The sequence below is a fragment of the Oncorhynchus tshawytscha genome, linkage group LG01 (genome assembly GCF_018296145.1).
Source record: "Oncorhynchus tshawytscha isolate Ot180627B linkage group LG01, Otsh_v2.0, whole genome shotgun sequence".
In the NCBI taxonomy this organism is placed as follows: Eukaryota; Metazoa; Chordata; class Actinopteri; order Salmoniformes; family Salmonidae; genus Oncorhynchus; species Oncorhynchus tshawytscha.
The window spans coordinates 75,150,256-75,175,914 of record NC_056429.1 but is presented as its reverse complement, the minus strand read 5'-3'; the positions used below and the strand labels follow the sequence as shown (position 1 = coordinate 75,175,914).

Here is a 25,659-nt window from a genome sequence, read left to right as displayed (position 1 = left end):
GTCATAACCGCAAAATCTGTGTGTGTTTGAGTGTGTGTGATGTTTTCCCAGTCTGCTAGTCTCTAACACAGACACTCAATAGCAGATGCTATCTGTGTTTTATTACTAACTGTCTATTTGACCATTTTCTCAGCTCATCTCCTCCTTTCCTTCAACCCCTCTCTCTATATCTCCCTCTCTCTCTATCTCCCTCTCTCTCTATCTCCCTCTCTCTATATCTCCCTCTCTCTCTATCTCCCTTTATATTTATCGTGGTGGGATTCTGTTCTCGAGGTTGTTGTGGTAAGAAGGTTTGTGAGTGTTTGTGTATGTGAAGTCCAAAGGAGGATGGTTCTCAGGACAGATGTTTGGGCTAAACTAATATCTGTTGCTGATGTAATCAACTTGATACGGGCTTGGCTGCTTAAACTAGATGTTGATGTCAATGGGAGGTTTGCAAATTACATTCAGGATTCAGTGTGTGTGTGTGTTTCACACTGTATGCATGGTCTGTGGGAGTGTTTGTGTCAGTGATGGGGAATATTTACTTCTCCTTATCGGAGTACCCTGAGGCCTGACCAGACAGACTAAGAACTGTAAATAATCAGGAGGTGAAAACACTCAGACCTTAACCTCACACACACACACACACACACACACACACACACACACACACACACACACACACACACACACACACACACACACACACACACACACACACACACACACACACACACACACACAAAGACCCTCACCTCGTCCCTCGCTGAGAGAAAGAGAGAGAGAATGAAAGCAGCATTTAAGGGAAACGGAGAGAGAGAGAGAAACATGACCTCTGCCTGTAGATTGAAGCATTCCAGCCTCGTTTCTGTTATTCTGGTCTGTGGTCTGGTTTCTCTCTCTCTCTCTCCCCCCTCCCCTCTCTCTCTCTCTCCTTTAGTGGGTAGTGTTGGTACAGGCATGTTCTTTAGGATTGTGCTATGTAGGTCAGTGTCTCTCAGCTCTGCAGGCCACACTATACAGATTGTAGTGAATAACAATCCCAAGATGACCTGTCCACTCCCGTGAGAACTCTCTCTCTCTCTGTCTGCATATTGCTGATCTCTCTATCGGACAGCTTTCTCTGTCTGTATCCCTATGTCTCGCTGTCCTCTTCGTCCCTCTTTTTTTCTCTCCTGGCCTGTGACTCTCCTGGCTGCCACCTCCATATGCTGTGGAATCTGGTCATGCCGGCAGTGTGCCACACACTCAACTAGACATCTAGCTACCTGCCTGTCATGCATTACCTAGAAAGTTCTGGTGGAATTTTACAGGGACATTTTATCAACAGAGTTAAAAGTATAATCAACCCATGGAACTGTAGTTCTTTGTGAGTTTTGTGGCAGGCAGGCAGAAAGACGTGACATGATACTGAAGGTTGGGGGTCTCTGCTCAGTTAGTGGTTAATTTGTTTGTAATGAGGATCAGTGTTCACTGAACAAAACAGAGTCTGGTCTTGTTGCTGAAATGACCAGCTTGTTCCCACAGTGAGGAGCTCTGAGCTCTCCCTCCATCAGTATGTGTCCTCTGCCCTGCCAGCCCAAAGCTGTCCACAACAAATGACTCTATAGCTACAAACACTGCTTCTCTGGCTCTCCACCAAACAGGAGTGTGTGTGTGTATTTATATGCACCATGCGTGTGTTAGCAGAATATGTGTATTTATGTGCACATGTGTTTAGCTATTAAAATGTTATATGCACCGTATATGTACATATGAACACGTGTGTTTGCGTGTTCATGCATTTTGTGTGAGCATCGGGCAAGTGTTTGCTTTTTCTCCCTCCCGCTCTGGATTCCATTTCACAGAATAATAATATTGCTAAATTCAAACCTGGTCTTTCCCAATGCAGCCTGCCTTCCTTCTCTCTCTGCTCTACTCAGCCTAGCCCAGGGAACTCAACAGATGGCAGGAATAAACATAATGACTTTTTCAGCGTTGTTTCTTCTCCTCTACTGCCTCTGAGTTATAGATTCGTAGACCGTTGCTGTGTGTGTGAGACCGGTGGTGTGTATGTAATGGGCTCCCCCAAAGGTATACTGAACCAGGAAGTCTTTACAGGTGGCCACTGGGCAAGGATGAGATGAAGAAGGATTAGTCAGTGATGTCATAAATCTACAAGATTCTCCAGGAAGTATGTTGGCACTAGGAGCCAAGCTTGAATGGAACTAAATGCAACCCTCACTCCCATTCTCAGTGGTGCGGTGACTGTAGTGAACTGTAGCTGTGTTCAGAGTCCATATGTACTCCATATGACCCTCTCTCTTCAGCTCAGCCCAACTGAGGGTTCAACTCAACTTCGACTTCCATCCAAGCATGTAGCGTTCAGAATTTCACTGTCAATTTCCCTCTCCACGCCTCTGCGAGACGAGGGAAAGACGTGTGTATGTCCCCATGCTACTGGAAAGAGGGTTAGAGGTGTGTTTGTGTGTCTCCACACATCACCAACCCCTTGCTGAGGAGTCTCCCCACGTCTGATGTGAAAGACAGCTGGTCTCTGTTGACCTGAGCTACCCAGGCCCCTCTCAGACAGGGACCTGGGTTTGGGTTGTTACCCCAGAGAGAAGGCTCTCCTCTGGGTTATGAAGCTTCCTCAGGTAGGGTCAGGCCCTTGGAGATCTAACCTTACCACTGCTGGAGGTCTGTGCTGACCCAGCTCATCCATCTTTCCCAAAGTGCTTGTGCTCCAGAGAAGCAGTTCAGGCCTCTAACAATTATGAGCCAATCGTCTCTCATGTACTGCATTGTGTGTGTGACCAGGGGACATATACAAACCTATAGTAATTGACAACAGAAGGAGAGAAGAATGGAGAGGTTCTGCTTGTTTATATGACTAGCCCACTTCCCCAACCTCTCTCTTTCTCCTCTCTTCTTTCGCTTCGTCCCACAATTCCTTGTGGGACATCAGTGAAGGCCACCCTGTAGATGAGACGTTGGGAACCCAAGAGTGTGTGTGTATACCTGTAATGAACAGCACATGTGTGTGTATCAGACTCCGGGCTAATGAAGCTCACTCTATTATTTATTTCCCGTGGCCGGTTGGTCGATGCACCTGTGTACACACACACACACACACACACACACACACACACACACACACACACACACACACACACACACACACACACACACACACACACACACACACACACACACACACACACACACACACCCACCATCTGTCTGTAATGACCACTCTCTCTCCCGCCCCGCTGCACTGTGCTATAGTCCCTCGAGTGGTCATTAGACGAGAGGGAGAGAGGGAGACTGCACTGCTTTCGGCATAGCAGTGAAGTGAGGCTTTTTGGTTTTAGGAGTGGAGGAGGGGTGGACCATGCACTGTTCTGTTTTAATCATGAGTAAGAATACATATACTAGCCCTACTGACTGACGAAAACGGTGTGTGCCTGTGCTTGAGTCTGTGCGTGTACTCTGCAGGTCTTCTAAGTGGGAGGATGCCATCTACTGCTGAGACGATCTGTTTCTCTCCACCCGTTCTCTCGTGCTGCCAAACACACACAAATACAAACTTGCACGTAGCAAACTGGGTTTGACATTTAGCGTCTTAATGGGTTGCTAAAGGTTGCTACTAAGAGTTCTAAGACAGTCCTATTCTAAAATACATATTAGAATCTTGTTGTAATGGAGCATTTATTGTCAACATGGAAGATAGACTGCTCAACTCTATATCTCCAGCCCTATCTGGTACCAGCCACTTCATACCTTTCTAACCCTCCCCCTCCTCTCCACCTCCCTCCATCTTTAACTCTGTCCCTAACTCCTCCTATCCCCCTCTTCACCTCTCTCTATCTCCCTACCTCCATCTCTCCATCCCTCCTTTCCTCTATCCCGAGTGATGGCCAGCCCACAGCAGGAAGGCTGGTTTCATCATATCCACAGCACTTAGCTTTCTCGCCCGGCTGGCCCCATGCCCTGTCCCAAATCCCCTGGACCAGCTAGTGGCTACTGCTAATCCTCTCGGTCTCTGATGGTGGACCCAGAGATAGGGAGGTAGAGAGAGTAGAGAAAGAGAGACGTGGATTCCATTTGAAATGAGCTAGTGATATTTGAGTGAGGTGCTCTGATCGAATTATAATTATTGGCGCTCTCTTACATTTTACGTTGACATTTTTTTAATTTAGCAGAAGCTCTTATTCAGAGCAACTTACAGTTAGTGAATTCATCTTAAGATAGCTACTGTAGGTGAGACAACCACATACCACAGTTGCAGTAAGTACATTTCTCCTCAGCAAAGTAATCAGCAAAATCAGCGCTCGGGGGAATAAGACTGAGATGTCTTCTTTAAGATAATCTTTGAAGAGGTAGGGTTTCAGATGTTTTAGAAAGATGGGCAGGGACTCTGCTGTGCAAGCATCAAGGGGAAGCTGTTACACTCCTGTCTCTACACCACTCCAATATGCTCCATAAAGGGCATCCCTCTTTCTCCTCTCTCTCTCTCTCTCTCTCTCTCTCTCTCTCTCTGTCTCCTTCTTCCCCTCAAGCTACAAATGGAAACATGTACAATGTACATTGTAAATGCAAGAGCAGTGTGTGAACAAGATTATAGAAACACCCGTGTCAGTCTTCAAAGCCCGGTATTCTTAACGCACATTTGCATCTGTGTTGGCACTGCCTGGGGCAAAGTGTGCCATTTGTAAAGGAAGATGAAATATATAACTGCTTTAAGTTTCTTTGCATCCCATGTATGGAATTATCTACAGAAATCCCTACAACTTGATGTGAAGGTGTCTCTCAGAGGGCAGTTCAAGTTGTTGATTAAAGATGCAGCCTCAAACAGCCAGTAGTTTTAAAGTTGCGCTCACGAACCAAAAGTCGTCCTGTTTTTTTGTGTACTACGTCATACAAATGGGTACTATGTCATCCATTTTGTGTGATATGTTACGAATTTTGCAATTTGTATGATAGACTACGAATCCAATTTGTGCAATATGTTACAAATCTGTTGTGCTTAAGATAGCAGAGGGCATCTTTAAGGACCTACAATATTTGCTGAGGAATGTGATTATTTTGATGATGATGTATGTGTAAATTATGTATATGCAGGGCTCCCTTGAGAAAGGCCTGAATGGGACTCCCTGTGAAAAAGAGGTTAAATAAAAGAAAAATGCATGATGGGTGTTTGTGTCCATGCTTATGTGTGTGTGTCCATGCTTATATATATGTGTGTGTGCGTGTGTGTGTTGGCTCGTGACTCAGGTATCAATAGCTAGAGTTGTTTCTGTGCCACTGATTACTGTGTTAGTGAGTCAACGGGCTGAACAGGCCCAGAGGGAGAGACCGGATACATAATTAATATACGTGTGTGTGTCTTTGCAGGGAGCTGAATGGGAATAACCTCACACGCATCACCAAGAGTGACTTTTCTGGACTCAAGTACCTCCGTGTGCTGTAAGTAATCTACACTATGTTCATTACTTAGTGTGCATGCACACAGAATTTCCCATGCATATTATATAAATGCAATACTGTTAATGATTCTGAAGTGTCATGACAATGTCCATCTATTATATTTCTGTAGACACTTGATTATTTATGTCACTGTTAGTGGTGATGATGACATTGTAGTGGTTTTAGAGATAATGAATGTCTCACACTAACTAACTGTACAGTCCATTAGACCTCTTATAAACTCACTTATACACTCTCTCTGCTGTCTCAGAGTGGCCCTTATACCATCAATGACCAAATACGCATATGCACACACACACATTACCGTCCACTCCCATACTGTCTTTAGCCTTCTAACTCAGGGATATAATAGGTCCTAAACCCTGTTAACATGTACAAGTGCAGCCGCTGAATCACTCAGTAGTTAAACAGTACTTGTGATTCCTGGTGTAGGTGTTAAAAGTGTGTGTGTGTGTGTGTGTAGCTGTTAAAAACAGCTCCACTGTAAGGGGAAGTGCTTTAGACTGAAATATGCTTAAAATGTAACTGGAGACTGACTGTAGAACTTGAGATGCTGAAACCCCCACGGCCTCTACTATTTTAGAGCCACGTCATTACCCCTTCCATATCCCTCTCCCTCTTATCTTCCCCTTTCTTCACCCTTCTCCACTCGCTCACTCTGTTCCTCACAACCTGCCTTCCCTTTCCCTTTCCCTCCCTCCCTCCCTCCCTCCCTCCCTCCCTCCCTCCCTCCCTCCCTCCCTCCCTCCCTCCCTCCCTCCCTCCCTCCCTCCCTCCCTCCCTCCCTCCCTCCATCCCTCCCTCCCTCCCTCCCTCCCTCCCTCCCTCCCTCCCTCCCTCCCTCCCCCTCCCTGCCTCCCTCCCTCCCTCCCTCCCTCCCTCCCTCCCTCCCTCCCTCCCTCCCTCCCTCCCTCCCTCCCTCCCTCCCTCCCCCTCCCCCCTCCCCTCCCTCCCTCCCTCCCTCCTCCCTCCCTCCCTCCCTCCCTCCCTCCCTCCCCCCTCCTCTCCCTCCCTCCCTCCCTCCCTCCCTCCCTCCCTCCCTCCCTCCCTCCCTCCCTCCCTCCCTCCCTCCCTCCTCTCCCTGCCTCCCTCCCTCCCTCCCCCCTCCCTCCCTCCCTCCCTCCCTCCCTCCCTCCCTCCCTCCCTCCCTCCCTCCCTCCCTCCCTCCCTCCCTCCCTCCCTCCCTCCCTCCCTCCCTCCCTCCCTCCCTCCCTCCCTCCCTCCCTGCCTCCCTCCCTCCCTCCCTCCCTCCCTCCCTCCATCCCTCCCTCCCTCCCTCCCTCCCTCCCTCCCTCCCTCCCTCCCTCCCTCCCTCCCTCCATCCCTCCCTCCTCTCCCTGCCTCCCTCCCTCCCTCCCTCCCTCCCTCCTCTCCCTGCCATTCCCGTATAGAGGTTAAATGCCTCCATGTCGCCAGCTTGTCACCAGCGAGGTAGAAGGAAACAGTTCCTTACAGGGGCACTAAAAGTCAGACTACAGCTTTTCCCTGGGTGACTATAAACTTTCTGATTCCCATAGAATACACACACACACACACGTTATGTTCTTCTATCCTTGTGGGGACCTAAAATGAATTTATATTCAAAATCCTATTTTCCCTAACCCCTAACTCTAAACCCAGCCCGAACTCCTACCCTTACCATAACCCTAACCTCAACCCGTATCCCTAACCCAAACCCAAACACTAACTCCTAACCCTAAATCTAACCGCTAACCCCTTACCCTAATTCTAACCCTAACCTTAAATCTAACCTTTAAGCATAAAATAGCCTTTGTCCTCATGGGGACGTGGGAAATGTCCCCACGTGGCAGAATTTTCCTTGTTTTACTATTCTTGTTGGTACATTTGTGGATTATAGGTCCCCACAACAATAGATATACCAACCCGCAGGCAAGCACGCACCCACACACGCACGCACGCACGCACGCACGCACGCACGCACACACACACACACACACACACACACACACACACACACACACACACACACACACACACACACACACACACACGTCAGTCTGTTGCGGTCATGTGGCGGTGAAACCCTCGTATATCTGCCCTCTCTGACTCAGCGGACTAACAGTGGCCTGACCTTTGAGCCTCATAAACCCCCAGCGACCCCATAGATGTTGTGAGTGTGACCCCAGGGGAGGGTCCTGACAGGAAGACCGGTTTAACCTTACAGTCAAAGACAGTGTCTGCTGGTCGACTGAGAAAACATACGCACGCACTCACTCACATACAGAAACAAGTCAGAAAAGAAAAACAAGAAACACAGACAGACAGTCTGAGAAAGTGAAGCATGCTGTTTTAGCCTGTCGCCGTGATAATCTCTCCTGAGGACTTCCTGTCTGGAGGGGAAATGGAGGATCACTCGGAGGAGCAGGAATATATACAATACTGTACATTCTAAGAAAAACGGGTTCCAAAATGGTTCTGTGGCTGTCCCCATAGGAGAACCATTTTGGGTTCCAGCTTGAAACCGTTTTGGTTCCAGGTTGACCTGTGTAAATGGTTCTACATGGAACCCAAAAGTGTTCTACCTGGAACCAAAAGGGATTCTTCAAAGGGATCTCCTATGGGGACAGCTGATGAACCCTCTTTGGTTCTAGGTAGCAACAATGTAGCTGTAATATGAATATATTCCACACAGGTTTCTAGAGCGATGCACACAGAAGTAGGGTTGTCACAATAACAGTATCGCGATACTCTGAAGTATCATATCAAGGAAACAAAGCATGAAGAAGATTACATTTCTTGGGGAAAACATTCCTACAAAAGTACAGCATTATGTTGTCACCTAGAGTCACATTAGTTAATTTTGCAAGCTATAGCACCCACAATTTTACATAAAGTAGGTTTTTAGAGGACAATAGTTCAGTCTAATTCATGTTTTATTTTTTGCCATGGAAATCTGGTATTGTCTTATTGCCACAACATCAAGTCATACTTCGTTGATACTTGTAAAAATGTCCATTCTTTAATGCTTTTCTTGTACCTATGTTTCTCCTGTATAGCTGCAGGCTTTTCTTTGGGTGCTGAAATCCATATTTTTAATATAATTTTTTCAATAGAGTAGGAAGTTACGACTTCAAGCGTGTACTGTCACTCGATACTTTTATAAATATCCGTTCTTTAACGCTTACTGTGTACCTGTGCTTGTCCTGATTGTTATAGAGTTGTCTGTTGGATTTTGAATCCAACATTTTTGATAAAAAAATGCATTCCATTGCTTCCCGGACAAAATGAAGAATTCTGCCATGCAAGGATGAGCTGCTCCTTCTCTCTTAACAAGCAAAGGCTCTGTCATGGAAATTCAACACAGGGACACTGTAAGTCAATATTAAATGAATCACTCTTTATTGTCAGCAAGCTCAACAGGTCACAGTCAAACTTAGATCCATAAAGTACCGGTCTGAAGTGAGCTCTGTCGGGGCAGTCCCATTAGTTCTCTTATATAATGCTTACACAGAAAAGTTATTTTTGCATGATTTACGTTATTCATTATTCATAATTAATTAATCATTAACCTTTGGTTCATGCATGTAACCGACCAATACCTCACAAAGCTTATTCTCTCCAAGCTGAGACCGTGAAACTGAGATATCCCTTTCAGTTCTCAAAACAATGTTCTGGGCACACTGCCAAATTGCTTATATTGATAGTGAGGATTCCTCCCAGCCATGATCAATCAGTTACTTGCATGAACCCAGTCGAATTGATTAGAAAAGCACAAACATAAAATGTTCCTTCAAAGCTCCCTTAGCAGAGGTCATGTAAAAATGTATTTTAATGAAAAAAACTACGGATTCCATCACCCAAAGAAAAGCTTGCGGTGTCACAAGACAAACATAGGTACAAGGAAAGCATTAAAGAATGGACATTTTTACAATAATCGACTGATAGCGAATCAATGTAGTTGGTGGTACACTCCACCAACACTCATCGCTATTCAACTCCATTGGACAGAGCTACTAAGCTAACAATACAGCAGAGCTGTGTCAAATACAATAATGTAAACGGGGTTGTCTGGCACAATGGTACTAACAGGAGAGTGCCATACATTCAAACTCCGCATACAAGGCCAAGCTAAATCAAGCTCACCTCAAGTATTTCAAATATTTGGGGGGGGGGACAGAGACAGAGATAAAGATGAGGAGAAAGAAAAACAAAGAAAGAGCTGACCTGACCATAGTTTAAAGTTACCTAGATTCAGAAGTACTTTCTCCTCTTATTCTACCTCCATCTAAATTCATGAGGGGAGAGAGTGAGCGGAGGTGAGCTACACTTTTCTCTTTATATTTATGGAGTGGGAACAGGAACAGCCATTTGCATTTATATTCGATTGGGAGGAAACACAGACTGCTGAGTGGAGCCGTGAGGCCTCACAGGACACACACACACACACACACACACACACACACACACACACACACACACACACACACACACACACACACACACAGAACGGTTCTCTGAATGAAGGAACACTACTGTTGGTTCTAAGACCTGGACGCTTGTCTCTCCCTAAACTGTTATTGCAACACTTCCAAAACCATCCAGTGCATTAGCTTTGGCAGCGTACACATGTGTGTGTGTAAAGCCTGCAGCACTAACAGCTAGCCAGGCACTGCAGCTCTTTGGACACACACACTCACACAGTGCTCTGACGTCCCCATGCCCCAAGGACAGCTTTACAGTGGGTCTCTTTCTCCCCCTCTGTTCTTTGAACCACCCAGCCCTGGATCTCACCTTAGTCTCCCCCCTCCTGATCCCTGACTCTCCATGCCTCCCCTAGTTCTCCCTGATTCACCCATGCCTCTCACCCCTGCCCCTACCTCTCCACACCTCCCCCTCTAACCACAAGACCACACCAGACCTCAAGGCACAGTGGCCTGCCTCACTAACCTACCTTCAGAAACTCTTTCCTGGCTATGATCCCTGAGATGCCCCCCGGTGCCAAGATTCCACAGCCAGCCCCAGACCACACCACTACCCTATATGTGTGTGGTTGTGTGTATGAGTGAGTGTGGACCACACCATTGCCTTGGGCAAAAGGGGTGCTGGAACTAGCCAGCCTATACACACACTTAACAAGGGGCCTTACCATCCATTTCCCAACCTTCAGCAACCTCGTTCCCCCTACGCCTAAAGCCTTAGGTGACTGAGTGACTGAAACACATACTAAACACATACTAAAACGAAGTGTGGGTAGGCCCACTCTAGGGTATGAGTAGGTTCTGGGACAGCTGGGTAGAGAGAGGGATGGCCACAGGAACCCAGTTGAGGCTTGGTGTAACAGTATAGCTTCCGTCCCTCTCCTCGCCCCAACCTGGGCTCGAACCAGGGACCCTCTGCACACATCAACACCCACGAAGCATTGTTACCCATCGCTCCACAAAAGCCGCGGCCCTTGCAGAGCAAGGGGAACCACAACTTCAAGGTCTCAAAGCGAGTGACGTCACCGATTGAAACACTATTAGCGCACACCACGCTAACTAGCTAGCCATTTCACATCAGTTACACAGGTGCACATGGGATATGTGAGAAGGTATGTGGAATAAATGTGGTTCTATAGAGAATAAAACCATTTTATTCCCATTTCAACATAAACAGAAAAGGCCATATGATTTAGAATAGCAAGCCTAGCATTATCATGCAAAGACAGCAACAGAAGCTAGCATACAACAAAGCAGCCATAAATTACATGGTGGAATACAAGACAATTTCTTATTATTTCCATATTAATCTGAAAACAACTACATATAAATGTTACAGTGAAAAACAAGCATATGTAATTACCTACTTACAATCTGTCAAATATGCACAATCATTCATCACTAGAAGAAACAGTCTGTCAAACGGTTAGCGGGAAAATAAACTGTCACTTTAGCTTACATTGCTATGGCAACCTGTCAGCTTGTGAGGTTTCTGAACAGAAGGCGGGAAGCTCGTGAGGAGCAACGATTTCACACTTTTCATGTGCGTAATGCGTGAGTTTCAAACAATTGCTGTTATACAGTACCACGTACTTTCAGAGAAATCTAGCACTATGCGAAACTATCTATATTTCTCTCTTTCACTCTCTCTCTTTCTCTCTGTAGACAGTTGATGGAGAATCAGATTGGAGCGATAGAGCGCGGAGCGTTTGATGACATGAAGGAGCTGGAGAGACTGTAAGTAGGCTACAGCATTTGTCTGCGTGTTCATATTTGCTCTCAAAGAGGTTTAGGGGTTGGCTATATTTGAACATCCCTGTCCATCGCGAGTGGCAGCCTGGGAGCAGGTAAATTTAGCTGAGGTTTGGGTTTACCCAACCCATCCTTCCACAGGAGCCCACAGCCCTGGCCCATCACTGGAACATGAGGCTTTGCGTGAATATCACTGGAACGTGTGACTGCATGAACAGCTTGTAAACAGCAGGGTAATACATAGACAAACACACTCCCCACACCATGGTTAACACATAAAACAAACCTAGACCCCATACTGTATAGCAGTGTTAGCCACAGGAAATTATGGAGCAGCATCATGAACAAAAAGGGCAGTGCTCTAGCCACAATGATATTAAAGAGCCCCACTCAGTGTGTGTGTGTGAGGACCACATCAGAGACACTCTTCAGTTGGTCACTAAACATGTGGTGAGAGGTGAGGGTATGGAGATCTAGGAGAGACACATTAAGCTTGGTGTGAATGGGTCTAACGACATCATCCGTGCTCAGCATTTACCCACCTTTGAAACTAGTATAAAGCTCACTAACTTATTAGCAGGTCCACCTCGACCTACACTGTTAGAAAAAATGGTTCCAAAAGTGTTCTTCGGCTGTCCCCATAGGAGAACCATTTTTGGTTCCAGGTAAAAACCCATTTTGCTTCTAGGTAGAACCCTTTTGGGTTCCATGTAGAGTTCCTCTGTACAAAGGGTTCTACATAGAACCCTCAAGGGTTCTTCCTGCAACCCAAAAGGGTTCTTCAAAGGGTTCAACTATGGGGACAGCCAAAAAAACCTTTAAGGTTCTAGATAGCACCTTTTAGTTCCAAACCCACTAACTTAGCGGGTCCAGTTCAGTATGAACAGAGCCGCTAGAAACCCAGTCAAGTCCATTATAATTCTCCATCTCCAACCCAGTCTGTGTATCTGTCTATGGCTCTGGGCCCACACATCTGTCTACGCTATGCTACAGGCACGACCCGACCTGCCTCTCCTCTCCCATTCATTCCCATTCACCGCCATTCACTCCCATGTGTTTCCAATGGAGCATTGAGACAGTATAAAGCTGTGGTTTCAAATGGCAATTAGTAACAGTCTGTTCCTAATTTTCTTAATGGTTGTATTTGCATAAAGCCTGCCAGCCTCTTTCATTTGTTATCCTGGGGAGGGGAAGGCAGTGCCAAGCCAAGCTGCCTGAAGGCTCCAACACACTCATCTGTCTCTACAAATGTTATTTAGTAACCGTTGTTTTCTCGGTCCCCTAGAGATGCAAGCTGGATGTGTTCACATAACTGATACGTCTATAGGGGACGAATAAATCTGTTGTTTTCTTCTGTCCCTGACTAGTATAATATTTTCCTTATCCATATCCCATACTTCTGTAACACAAACATTTTGGTTGTATTTATGTGAACTGAAATGCAATCTACTGATAAATAATAGTGTCTATGTGTAGTGTTGGCATGCATTGTGCAGAAATAATGTACCATAATCTAGTTAATCAAAGTGCAGATCTGATTTCTAGTGCATACCTGACCGGGACATGTCTGCTGTACTAAACATGCATTTTCTGTGCCAGGCGCCTGAATAGGAACCAACTGCAGCAGCTTCCGGAACTTCTGTTTCAGAAGAACCCTGCACTTTCGCGTCTGTGAGTACACACACTTTATATTATCATACACACACCATCTCTTCTATACACACTCTCTGTCTCACTCTTCTGTGAGTACACACACTTTATATTATCATACACACAGCCTCTTCTATACACACTCTCTGTCTCACTCTTCTGTGAGTACACACACTTTATATTATCATACACACAGCCTCTTCTATACACACTCTCTGTCTCACTCTTCTGTGAGTACACACACTTTATATTATCATACACACAGCCTCTTCTATACACACTCTCTGTCTCACTCTTCTGTGAGTACACATGCTTTCTCATCCTCACCCTTTACCTGCTTCCTGCCATGGAAGTGTATGTGTGTGTGTGTTTGTGTGCGTACTCGCGTGTTTGTGAAGACTGGATAGTAGAAATCCAGGAGGTCTTGGCATGTCGGAGTGTGTTGCGAAGTCCTCTGCCAATTCTGGATGTTGTGTGGGTTGTGTGTGTTTGTGTGAATGGTTTACTAACCTGGAGTTGGTGTGGCAGTGTTTTCCCTAGGTGTTTTCAGTAGTGGTAGCAAGGGTAGGGGGTGCATTGCTACTAGCTTAAGCGCAACAACATGCTTGCTGTTCCCATAGACTTTCAGTCATTGATCCAACGACTATCCATTTAAAAGCGCGTCTAGCGTCTTCTAGGCAGAAATATATATTTAACAATACATCATATATATTCCAGTGTTGGCAACAATTTAGCAGCAGTGGGCCACCGTGTGGTGTTGAGGATTATGGAATAAGTGGCTATTTGACTATGTTGGTTAGTAGGGAGAGTTCCATCTTGTTGGAGAGGAATCCAATCTGCTGCTGGAGGAAGGAGTCATTCTCTCTACTCCAATGGGTATAATTTGCTAGTTTAGTGTTTGGTAACGCATCCTGATGGTTTATATCTCTCTCTATCACACACACACACACACACACACACACACACACACACACACACACACACACACACACACACACACACACACACACACACACACACACACACACACACACACACACACACACACACACACACCCCTGTGGCGTGACCATCCCAAAGTAAGGCTAAACTTTTATTAGTGTGCCGTAACAAGGTTCCATTTTCCGAAGGATAATGAGTGTCCCTGCCGCTGGCCGATTGTTCTGGCTCCGATCATTCTACTTTAGGTTACCTGGTGCTGCATCTGGGAATAATAAAACACTGGGACATGGAAACATCATTTCCCTCTGCACTTCTCCTGTCCCCTGTCCCAGTCCCAGTACCTCTCCGTATCCTATCCCTTCTGGAGCCACTTCCAATACAGTCTAGTCCACTTTTAATAAATGGAAAGGCTTAGGAGTGTCATCACCAGTGAGTACTACAACTGTATTGCACAATTGCATGAATAATGCTAAACAAAGAGGGGAAAGCCTTTAAGGCCACGTGTAGGAAATAGAGGCTGAAGCTAGAATGGAGCACTGTTGGTAGACTGCTCCAAAAACACAACGGCTGTTTGAGACTTAAAGGCTAGAGTTGTGAATGGGCGGTGTGTGTGTGTGCGCACACGTGTGTGCATGCTTGGGTGCATTTATGTGTGTTTGTGACTGACTGATGTCCAAGGTAATTCTGTACTGTTCTACGACAGCCTTCTAAGCGGTCTACCAGGTGAGGCCAGAGCATAGCCTTGAGCCATTGATTAGTCCATCAACCAGACCAGACTTTGCAGGCCAGCAGCTGAAGGATTGGATAAACAGATCTCTCTGCTTCTACTTCCATTCAATCTGCTCTTTATTTCCGTTACTAGCTGGCTTCTTTCATGACTAGGTCTCCCTTTCAAACCCTTTCTGGTGAATAAGATGTCTAAGAATGTTGAACACCTGTTTAGACCATTCACTGTGTACCAGCACTGTGCGTGTGTGTCTGCATTTTTATCATTTATTACAGGCCGAAGTCTGATAATGAGCATGCCAGCGTGTATTTCATCTGAAGAAGTGCAAATTTGTTTAGGAAATGTGATTTTCTCACACCAGCCTCATAAGAGCATATAGGATAGATTAGAAACTTTGTCTGAAGAATGAAACGCTATTGTTCACAGACAGGCAGTAACTGTAAAATGTCTCCCGTCCTGTAGTTGTCTAGCAGACGGGGCCTCATTAAACAGAGCAGTACCAAGACAAAGAGATTTCCTGATGCGCTCGCTGCTTCTTAAATCATCAGTGGTCTCCGTCTTTCCGTCACAACATGGGGTCTGGGCACTAGACTGGCGTAGTTAGGTTACAGCCAGGAGAGAGAGCTTCATGTACTTAACAGGTTTTCACTCCCACAGAAAGTCTGACGGTGTGTGTGTGGGTTTCTGTCTTTGCACTTGCTCTAAGTGCTCACAGGGGCTTGTTGGGGTCTGTCTTTAATGGCCTTAACAAGAGGGGTTAATGGGAAAGCCTCCAGCCCTCAGGTGGAAGGCTAACCCAGATGTTAACTAGCTCCCCGTCTCTCTCTCTCTCTCTCTCTCTCTCTCTCTCTCTCTCTCTCTCTCTCTCTCTCTCCCCTCTCTCTCTCTCTCTCTCTCTCTCTCTCTCCCCATCTCTCTCTCTCGCTCTCTCTCTCTCTCTCTCTCTCTCTCCCCGTCTCTCTCTCTCTCTATCACTCTCTCTCTCTCTCTCTCTCTCTCTCTCCCTCTCTCTCTCTCTCCCCGTCTCTCTCTCTCTCTCTCTCTCTACCATTCTGTTTTTGTATTCCTTCTGGAATGAGTGATGGAGAGTACATCGTTATATCTCTTCTCTCCTCTACATTCTCTTCTCTGATCATGCTCCTCTCCTCTCCTCCCAGCCCTGCAGTGGTTGACCGCGGAGGAAGACTTGTCTTAGTAAAAGGCGCAGCTAGTTAAATGAACAGATGAGTGTGGTGTAGTGGTGGACGGGACAATTACAGACATTATAGACAGACTGGCAGTCGTTAAACCAGCCTGCTCATTAACTGTTTACAGGACAATAAGGTGTTGGCAGGAGAGAACACAGCAAATATACATCTAGTAGTTTGAGGTAAAAGTGAAGTTTGGAAGAGAAAGGTTGTTGTTACTGTCATGAAGGAATTAGAAATGTAATTTTACTGTAGCTCTCAGGAAGTGTATTTTGTGCACTCTAATCTAGAATGGTGCAGCACATTTTCCATTTTATATAGAGAAGATGGAGTTAGTTAGCTAACTCTCTCCAACTCTCTAACTCTCTTTGTAGCTACCTCCTTTACTCTGGGTGGATGTCTGAGAGATAAGTGAGACACTGATGCATGAGGAACAGAGCAGATAAGAGATAATTGGAGATAATGAGACATGATTGGAGATTATTAGAGATTGTTAGAGCTGGGTGATGGATTGAGGTGCCTGGTAGTGAATCAAATCAAATCAAATCAAATCAAATTGATTTATATAGCCCTTCGTACATCAGCTGATATCTCAAAGTGCTGTACAGAAACCCAGCCTAAAACCCCAAACAGCAAGCAATGCAGGTGTAGAAGCACGGTGGCTAAGAAAAACTCCCTAGAAAGGCCAAAACCTAGGAAGAAACCTAGAGAGGAACCAGGCTATGTGGGGTGGCCAGTCCTCTTCTGGCTGTGCCGGGTGGAGATTATAACAGAACATGGCCAAGATGTTCAAATGTTCATAAATGACTAGCATGGTCCAATAATAATAAGGCAGAACAGTTGAAACTGGAGCAGCAGCACAGCCAGGTGGACTGGGGACAGCAAGGAGTCATCATGTCAGGTAGTCCTGAGGCATTGTACTAGGGCTCAGGTCCTCCGAGAGAGAGAGAGAAAGAGAGAATTAGAGAGAGCACACTTAAATTCACACAGGACACCGAATAGGACAGGAGAAGTACTCCAGATATAACAAACTGGCCCTAGCCCCCCGAGACACAAACTACTGCAGCATAAATACTGGAGGCTGAGACAAGAGGGGGCAGGAGACACTGTGGCCCCATCCGAGGACACCCCCGGACAGGGCCAAACAGGAAGGATATAACCCCACCTACTTTGCCAAAGCACAGCCCCCACACCACTAGAGGGATATCTTCAACCACCAACTTACCAACCTGAGACATAGCCAATTAAACTAAGCTACCGTGACTGCAGCATTTTGTGGATGGTCCGGCTTGACATTTAACTAGTACATAAAAGGTTTGAAGCAATGCAACGAGTTTTGCTCTTACTTGAACTAATAATGGCAATGGTGGTGGGAAAGCATGGGAAAGCATGGGAACAGAAGAGGAGTAGAGGACTAGAGGAGGAAAGCAGAGGACAGCCAAGCAAAGGGACAATAACAGTGAAAAGAGAACAGTATCCATCATCGTTAACGGCCTGGTGTCCCCCTCCTCTCTCTCCTTCCATCCCTACCTCAATCCCTCAGTCCCTGGTTCTCGGCAGTGCAGCTCTGTAATCTACTCTCCTGGTCTGTAATTAGGTGTTCACAGTGTGAGAGTAGGAGGAAGGAGGGATGGAGGGAGGGAGAGAGGGATGGAGTGAGGGAGAGAGGGATGGAGTGAGGGAGAGAGGGATGGAGGGAGAGAGGGAGGGATGGAGAGAGGGAGGGGGCCAAGGACTCGGGGTAATAGGTGCCTCCAGGGAACAGCATCTGGTTTGGAGGGATGGGGGGGAAGAGGAGGGGAGAAGGAGGAGGGGAAGGGCAGAGAAGGGTTAGGGTATTTATGATCTCTCAGGATCACTGTGTACGGCTGCTCGTCTTTGTGCCTGTTTTACTATGTATGACACACACACTGTAGGCCAGGGGTCATCAACAGGCGGCCTGCGGGCCAAAACAGTCCCACAATGTTTTTTTCTTGCACCCTCAAAGATCTTTGTAAAAATATATATATAATAAAACAAAGAAATACAGATTTTATTTTAGTTTTGGGTCAAAAAAAAGACTGAAATCACTAGGAATTCAGTAAAAATGTGTTTAATTTAGGAAATCTGATCCCAAGTATTCCCACAAAATTATTTTGAAATAAAAATACATTTTTGGGCTTAGTTGTGGTCAATTTGCAGTCTACAAATTATTAAAATTATGTTCCGGCCCCCCAAACATCCTCTCAGACAAAAATCGTCCTGTAGCTGAATCTAGGTGTCTACCCCTGCTGTAGGTGACAACTAGCTTGGGAGGTGCCCATCTTTCTCTCCATCTCTCTCTGCCTTTCTCTCTCTAACACCAGGGGCCCCCACGCTCCTTGCGAAAGTAACATTCCGTCTCCCTATAGGGCTTCGTCCGAAAATAGAAGAACAGGTATTTAGGTGTAAGTGATACTTGATGGTTCAACTGAACCCTCTAATGGGTTTAGCAGAGCTACCTACCTACAGCTGGATAGTCTTACAACTATCCTACATTGATGAATGTGCACCACCAAAGAGGAAGGGGCTAGGGGTTGCTCCTGGACTGGACAGGGGCTCAGAGTGCAGGCAGGATGGGGTGAGAGTTCAGGTCAGTTCCATCTCCATGGAGGGTGGAATCAGGTGGAGTAGGGAGGGCAGGTTAGGAGAGGAACGGGGGGGGGGTGTTCTCTTTACCTGCACCATGGGAGGGCCATGTGTGTGTTTGTGGGGAGGGGAGGAGAGGAAGGGTGCGGTCCTCCGCTACACTGTGGGGGGTAAAGAATGGTAGAGAGAATGTGTGAGATATTTTTGGAGGTAGTGTTCGGGGCGGGTTAGAGGGGTGTGGTTCGTTGCTTGTTTCCGTGCTAATGCTTGACAACCGGATTGGTCTGATACACAAACTCTAACACAGACACACAGAATAACACACACACACACACGCTAATTACACCTCAGTTTGCTAATATGGGGATAGCAGGCATTCAACAGGGATTACGTTCTTTATAAATTTATTTTAGGAGATAAAAGGGATGCTTTAGCTGTGTGTTCATGCATTCATACCTATTATATGTGTTTATATTGGACCGACGCTGTGTTTTCACTGTGTTTGTTTGGTGTTTTATGCTGAGGGAACTGTTTCTTAGTAGGACATTCGGGGAGATTCTGTGATTATTGGGAGAATTCCTGTGTGTGTGTGCATATGTGTGTGTGCACACGTGTGCGCCCCTGTTAATGGTTGAGGCTGGTCTTGTCGTGTCCTTCTCTCTGCCCTTCCTGATGAATGACCAGTGAAGATGCAAGGGGCCACCTTTTCTTTTCCTCCCTCCCTGTCCCCTTCTCTCCACCTCTATCATGGTTCCTGCCCTCCTTGGCCCGGACCACTTGGCCATATATCACATGATGAATAACCTTGTCCGAGACCTGAAGACTTGCATTAGCTGGCTCCCCAAGCTAATTCCTAGACTTTATTAGCTCAGTGGCCTAACACAGTCCTGTAGCCTGCAGATGATGCAGGTTCAATCCCAGTCCCAGACCCCTACCCAAGGTCATACCCCTGGCCTTGTCAGCTGGTTTATAGGTTGTCAATTGTTTTTTTACGAGATGTACCGTGTGTGTGTATATAAAGAGGAAACACAGAGTAAATCATTTGAGGCGAGCGGAAGCCAAAAGGGGGTAATTTTAAAACCATCCCACCATCTGAAATATTCACTAACACAGAAGACACAGACATCAACAGAGAAAGAGAGAGAGAGAGACACAATGGTAAAGGTAGAAAGACAAAGAGGGAGAGTGAGCGAGAGAAGAAGAGGAAGAGATGGAGAGATGAAGAGATGGAGAGAAGAAGAGATGGAGGGAGAAAGAGGTGTTTGTACTAACAATTCTGTGTTGCTCATGAATAATTCAACAGATGGATCGAGGGTTGTAAAATATTCACGTTAAATCGCTGGGACATCAGTCCCCTGTGTGTGTGTCCTCTGATGTTCAGAGCTCCTGATAACTACAGTCCGGATGTCCCAGATACACATCAGGCTAGACCTAACTTCAGTCATTGAGGCCAGGGTATAGGTGTGTGTGTGTGTTGTGCGTTTGTTGTGTGTGTGGAGTGGGACTGGTCTGGTTATTATGAATTGATACAGCATGAATAAGACATTACAGTGTGGTCTAGATCCGTCATGAGGACACACACACAGGGACTTCACTTACGGAGCTGTGTATGGCGTGTGTGTGTGTGTGTGTGTGTGTGTCGGTGACGGCTGGCCTTGGCAGGGCCTGATTGAAAGTGACATACAGGAGACACACACACACACACAGCCTGGCTTTTGCCTGCGTTTGCGGGACTGGTGGAATGCTGTGGTTTGAGCCAGTAATAACAGCCCTGATAGTGGCAGCCCTGTGTGTGTATGTCTCGAGCAGCATATTGAGGAAGGTCCGGATGTATAGCAGATTTCATGCCTTTCTAAATGGGAAATCCAGTACATTTATCATACACTTCATAAACTGATATCTCTCATTTCCCTTTTCTACATGCAGCTCATCAGTCTCTCCACGGTATATTGGTGAACATGACGTAGTGTAGGTCTTTTGTCCAGAATATCCAACACTATCACAGCATCATAGTCTAGTAGTAAATCTTCTCTTTGTCGTCTTCAGAAACCTATACTGTGTTTCATATAATCTTTGCAAGGCTTCCACAGTATCCCAGTGTAATCCCCTGGCAGTAGCATTATGAGGAAGGCTGTGTATGTGTGTGTGCATGTGTGTGCATGTGTGTGTGTGTGTAGCCTGGCTCTGGGTCTTCGGGTGTCACCAGGCAGCACGCCACAGAATCCTGCCCCAGACACCCCTCCTCTCCCTCGGGTAATGACTCCTAACATCCCCTCTCCCTCCCTGGGTAGCCTACAGGAAGCTGCTCCTCCAGCCCCCAGCTCTGCTCTGTCTGCTACTGTTTGCCAGGGTAAACAAATAAACTGCAGGGCAGATCATGCACGCACACACACACACACACACACACACACACACACACACACACACACACACACACACACACACACACACACACACACACACACACACACACACTGTCCGTACACACACAAAGATACACGCACACACTCACAGATTGCCTACAAAAACACAATCTGTCCGTACACACATATGCAAAAACAGTCAGTGGGCTCTCCTTCTCCGTGGCCGACATGAGTAAGACATTTAAGCCTGTTAACCCTCGCAAGGCTGCCCAGAAGGCATCCCTAGCCATGTCTTTAGAGCATGCGCAGACCAGCTGGCTTGTTTACGGACATATTCAATCTCTCCCTATCCCAGTCTGTTGTCCCCACATGCTTCAACATGTCCACCATTGTTCCTGTAAACAAAAAAAGCAAAGGTAACTGAACTAAATGACTAACTCCCCGTAGCACTCACTTCTGTCATCATGAAGTGCTTTGAGAGACTAGTCAAGGACCATGTCACCTCTATCTTACCTGACACACTAGACCCACTTCAATTTGCTTACCGCTTCAATAGATCCACAGACGATGCAATCGCCATCACACTGCACACTGCCCTATCCCATCTGGACAAGAGGAATACATATGTAAGAATGCTGTTCATTGATTATAGCTCAGCATTCAACACCATAGTACCCTCCAAGCTCATCATTAAGTTCGAGGCCCTGGGTCTAAACTAGAGGTCAACCGATTATGATTTTTCAACGCCGATACCGATTATTAGAGGGCCAAAAAAGCCGATGCCGATTTAAGCGGCCGATTTTTTAAACATGTATTTGTAATAGTGACAATTACAACAATACTGAATGAACAATTATTTTAACTTAATATAATACATCAATAAAATCAATTTAGCCTCAAATAAAAAATGAAACATGTTCAATTTGGTTAAATAATGCAAAAACAAGTGTTGGAGAAGAAAGTAAAAGTGCAATATGTGCAATGTAAGAAAGCTAACGTTTAATTTCCTTACTCAGAACATGAGAACATATGAAAGCTGGTGGTTCCTTTTAACACGAGTCTTCAATATTCCAAGGTAAGTTTTAGGTTGTAGTTATTATAGGAATTATAGGACTATTTCCCTCTATACCATTTGTATTTCATTAACCTTTGACTATTGGATGTTCTTATAGGCACTTTAGTATTGCCAGTGTAACAGTATAGCTTCCGTCCCTCTCCTCGCTCCTCCCTGGGATCGAACCAGGAACACAACGAGAAAAGCCACCCTCGAAGCAGCGTTACCCATGCAGAGCAAGGGTAACAACCACCCCAAGGCTCAGAGCAAGTGACGTTTGAAACGCTATTAGCGCGCGCTAACTAGCCAGCCATTTCACATCGGTTACACCAGCCTCATCTCGGGAGTTGATAGGCTTGAAGTCATAAACAGCGCAATGCTTGACGCACAATGAAGAACTGCTGGCAAAACGCACAAAAGTGCTGTTTGAATGAATGTTTACGCGCCTGCTTCTGCCTACCACCGCTCAGTCAGATACTTAGAGACTCGGTCAGATTATACACAACGCAGGACACGCTAGATAATATCTAGTAATATCATCAACCATGTGTACTTAACTAGTGATTATGATTGATTGTTTTTTATAAGATAAGTTTAATGCTAGCTAGCAACTTACCTTGGCTTACTGCATTCGCCTAACAGGCAGTCTCCTTGTGGAGTGCAACGGTCGTTATTGCGTCGGACTAGTTAACTGTAAGGTTGCAAGATTTGATCCCCCGAGCTGACAATGTGAAAATCTGTCGTTCTGCCCCTGAACGAGGCAGTTAACCCACCGGTCCTCGGCCGTCATTGAAAATAAGAATGTGTCCTTAACTGACTTTCCTAGTTAAATAAAGATTAAATAAAGGTGTAAAAAAAATCGGTGTCCAAAAACACCGATTTCCGATTGTTATGAAAACTTGAAATCGGCCCTAATTAATCGCCCATTCCGATTAATCGGTCGACCTCTAGTCTGAACCCCGCCCCATGTAACTGGGTCCTGGACTTCCTGAAGGGCCGCCCCCAGGTGGTGAAGGTAGGAAACAATACCTCCACTTTGCTGATCCTCAACACTGGGCCCCCGCAAGGATGTGTGCTTAGCCCCCTCCTGTACTCCCTGTCCAATGACTGTGTGGCCACGCACATCTCCAACTCAATCATCAAGTTTGCAGACGACACAGCAGACCCACTTTTACAGATGCACAATTGAGAGCATCCTGTCGGTCTGTATCACCGCCTGGTACAGCAACTGCACCGCCCGCAACCGCAGGGCTCTCCAGAGGGTGGTGCGGTCTGCCCAACGCATCACCGATGTCACAGGAAGGCCAAACAGATCATCAAGGACAACAACCACCCAACAACCACCTGTTCACCCTGCTGCTATCATCCAGAAGGCAAGGTCAGTACAGGTGCATCAAAGCTGGGACCGAGACACTGAAAAACAGCTTCTATCACAAGGCCATCAGACTGTTAAATAGCCATCACTAGCACATTAGAGGCTTGAAATCACTGGCCACTTTAATAATGGAACATTAGTTACTTTAATAATTTTTTACATATTTTGCATTACTCATCTCATATGTATATACTGTATTATATCCTATTCTACTGCATCTAAGTCTATGCTGCTCTGACATTGCCCGTCTAAATATTTCTATATTTTTAATTCCATTCCTTTACCCTAGATTGTGTGGATTGTTAGATATTACTGCACTGTTGGAGCTAGAAACACAAGCATTTCGCTACACCTGCAATAACATCTTCTAAACACAGGTATGAGACAAATCAAATGTGATTTGATTTGATTCACGCTCTCTTCTCAGTCTTTGTTGCAACATGGGTTCCCAACCTAAATTCCAATGAGGGAAACACAGAGAGAGGGAGAGAGAGGAGCTTATAAAACCAGCCAGGTCACCCCTGATACAAGTCAGTATTCGACATCCATCCATGCCTGAGGACATCGGGAGTTGACATGGAAACCGACCACTAGTGGCAACAGTGAGCAATGTTACCTTCAAGTAGGTTTGTTGTTTTTGAGATTTTTGTTTCAAGCCTATCCCAAACCTCAACCCTTACCTTAACCATTCAGAGTTAATGCCTAACCTTACGATTTCTGAGTTAATGCCTAAACTTAAACGTAACTTAAAAAATTCATAGGCAATGCTTAAACTTAACCTTAAACACTTCCAAATCTGACGTTTGAGAAACATGGATGAACGTCTAATTCTGAAGTGAGACTGTGAGAGCGGATTGTATAAAACACAGTTTAATCTAGTATGTAAGGTGATTAGAGGGACTAGACTGCAGAATGGCTTCAGGCTCAACCAAGCTGTTGAAACAGTTGTTAAAATTCTGACTGCTGTTTAGTGGTCTGAGTCATATAATAAAGGGTCTCATTTAAACATAGTTAGGCAATAGTTGGGTATGAATGAAGGGTATGATGAAGTTTAGTAGAAATCTTCGTAGTTCAGTCATAGTGTGTGTGTGCGGCACGCGCATGAGTGTGTGATTACAAGTTTGAGGCATATCCCTTTTTTCCTGTGGAGAGAGAATCTCTGTGGAATTCCTTCCTCTCCCCCGGCTGTGTGTGCTTGTGTGTGTGTGTCCTCGTGGCTCTGTCTGTGTGTTTATGTTTGTTTGTTGTTTGCAGCTTCATCTCCTTTTCTTTGTTCTCTACATTCCAGAGGAGTTAAAGTGAGGATGACTCTGGTCTTTCCTTATAGCCCACAGAACAGCTCTGCATGGCTGGATGGATGGCTGAGATCATGAACCGAGATGTTACCCCTAACCTCACATTTAGGTTCAGCTCCGCCCCATCTCCCTCTCTCTCTCTCTCTCTCTCTCTCTCTCTCTCTCTCTCTCTCTCTCTCTCCTCTCTCTCTCTCTCTCTCTCTCTCTCTCTCTCTCTCTCTCTCTCTCTCTCTCTCTCTCTCTCTCTCTCCCTCTCTCTCTCTCTCTCTCTCTCTCTCTCTCTCTCTCTCTCTCTCTCTCTCTCTCTCTCTCTCTCTCTCTCTCTCCCACCCTCTCTCTTTTTTTAGTAGAGGGTGCAGTAAGTGAACTCTTGTGAGGCTCTCAGGATTTTTCCAGCCAGTTCGGAATAACGACTCTCTTGTTTCAGATCGTAGTTTTCCAGAACGGGAAGCCTTATACTTTTAGTCCTGTTCCCATCGCTCTGCCAACCGAGGTTAAGCGTTTGTTTACATGTGTTTGTGTCTTTGCTTGTGCTTGGGTGTGTGTGTGTTTCGAAGGCCAAGTTCACACATCTGTGCCAAGCATGAAGAGTTATAAATGTGTTGTTGTTTTCAGGTAACAGCCTTCAAGTCTCCATGTGTCTGTCTAACTGTGTGTCTCTGTGTTCGTATTGTTAACACTTGCCATCACACTTCACAGAACTATTGATCTTCTCTTACTGCACACCAAAGCTCCATGTTCCTTCTTCCTTTCTCTCTCTCTCTCTCTCTCTCTCTCTCTCTCTCTCTCTTTCTCACTCACTCACTCACTCACTCAC

General features: G+C 45.8%; 1 protein-coding gene across 4 annotated transcripts in view; it reads left to right on the top strand.

Moving 5' to 3' along the window:
• Positions 1-25,659, top strand: part of LOC112256733 (slit homolog 1 protein-like) — a 188,611-nt gene that overhangs the window by 7,243 nt on the left and 155,709 nt on the right. For all 4 annotated transcript variants that reach the window (XM_042325519.1, XM_042325506.1, XM_042325512.1 and 1 more), the window contains exons 2-4: positions 5,359-5,430; positions 11,556-11,627; positions 13,242-13,313. In XM_042325519.1, coding sequence (XP_042181453.1) covers positions 5,359-5,430; positions 11,556-11,627; positions 13,242-13,313 — 216 coding nt within the window. The remainder of the gene's footprint in view (positions 1-5,358; positions 5,431-11,555; positions 11,628-13,241; positions 13,314-25,659) is intronic.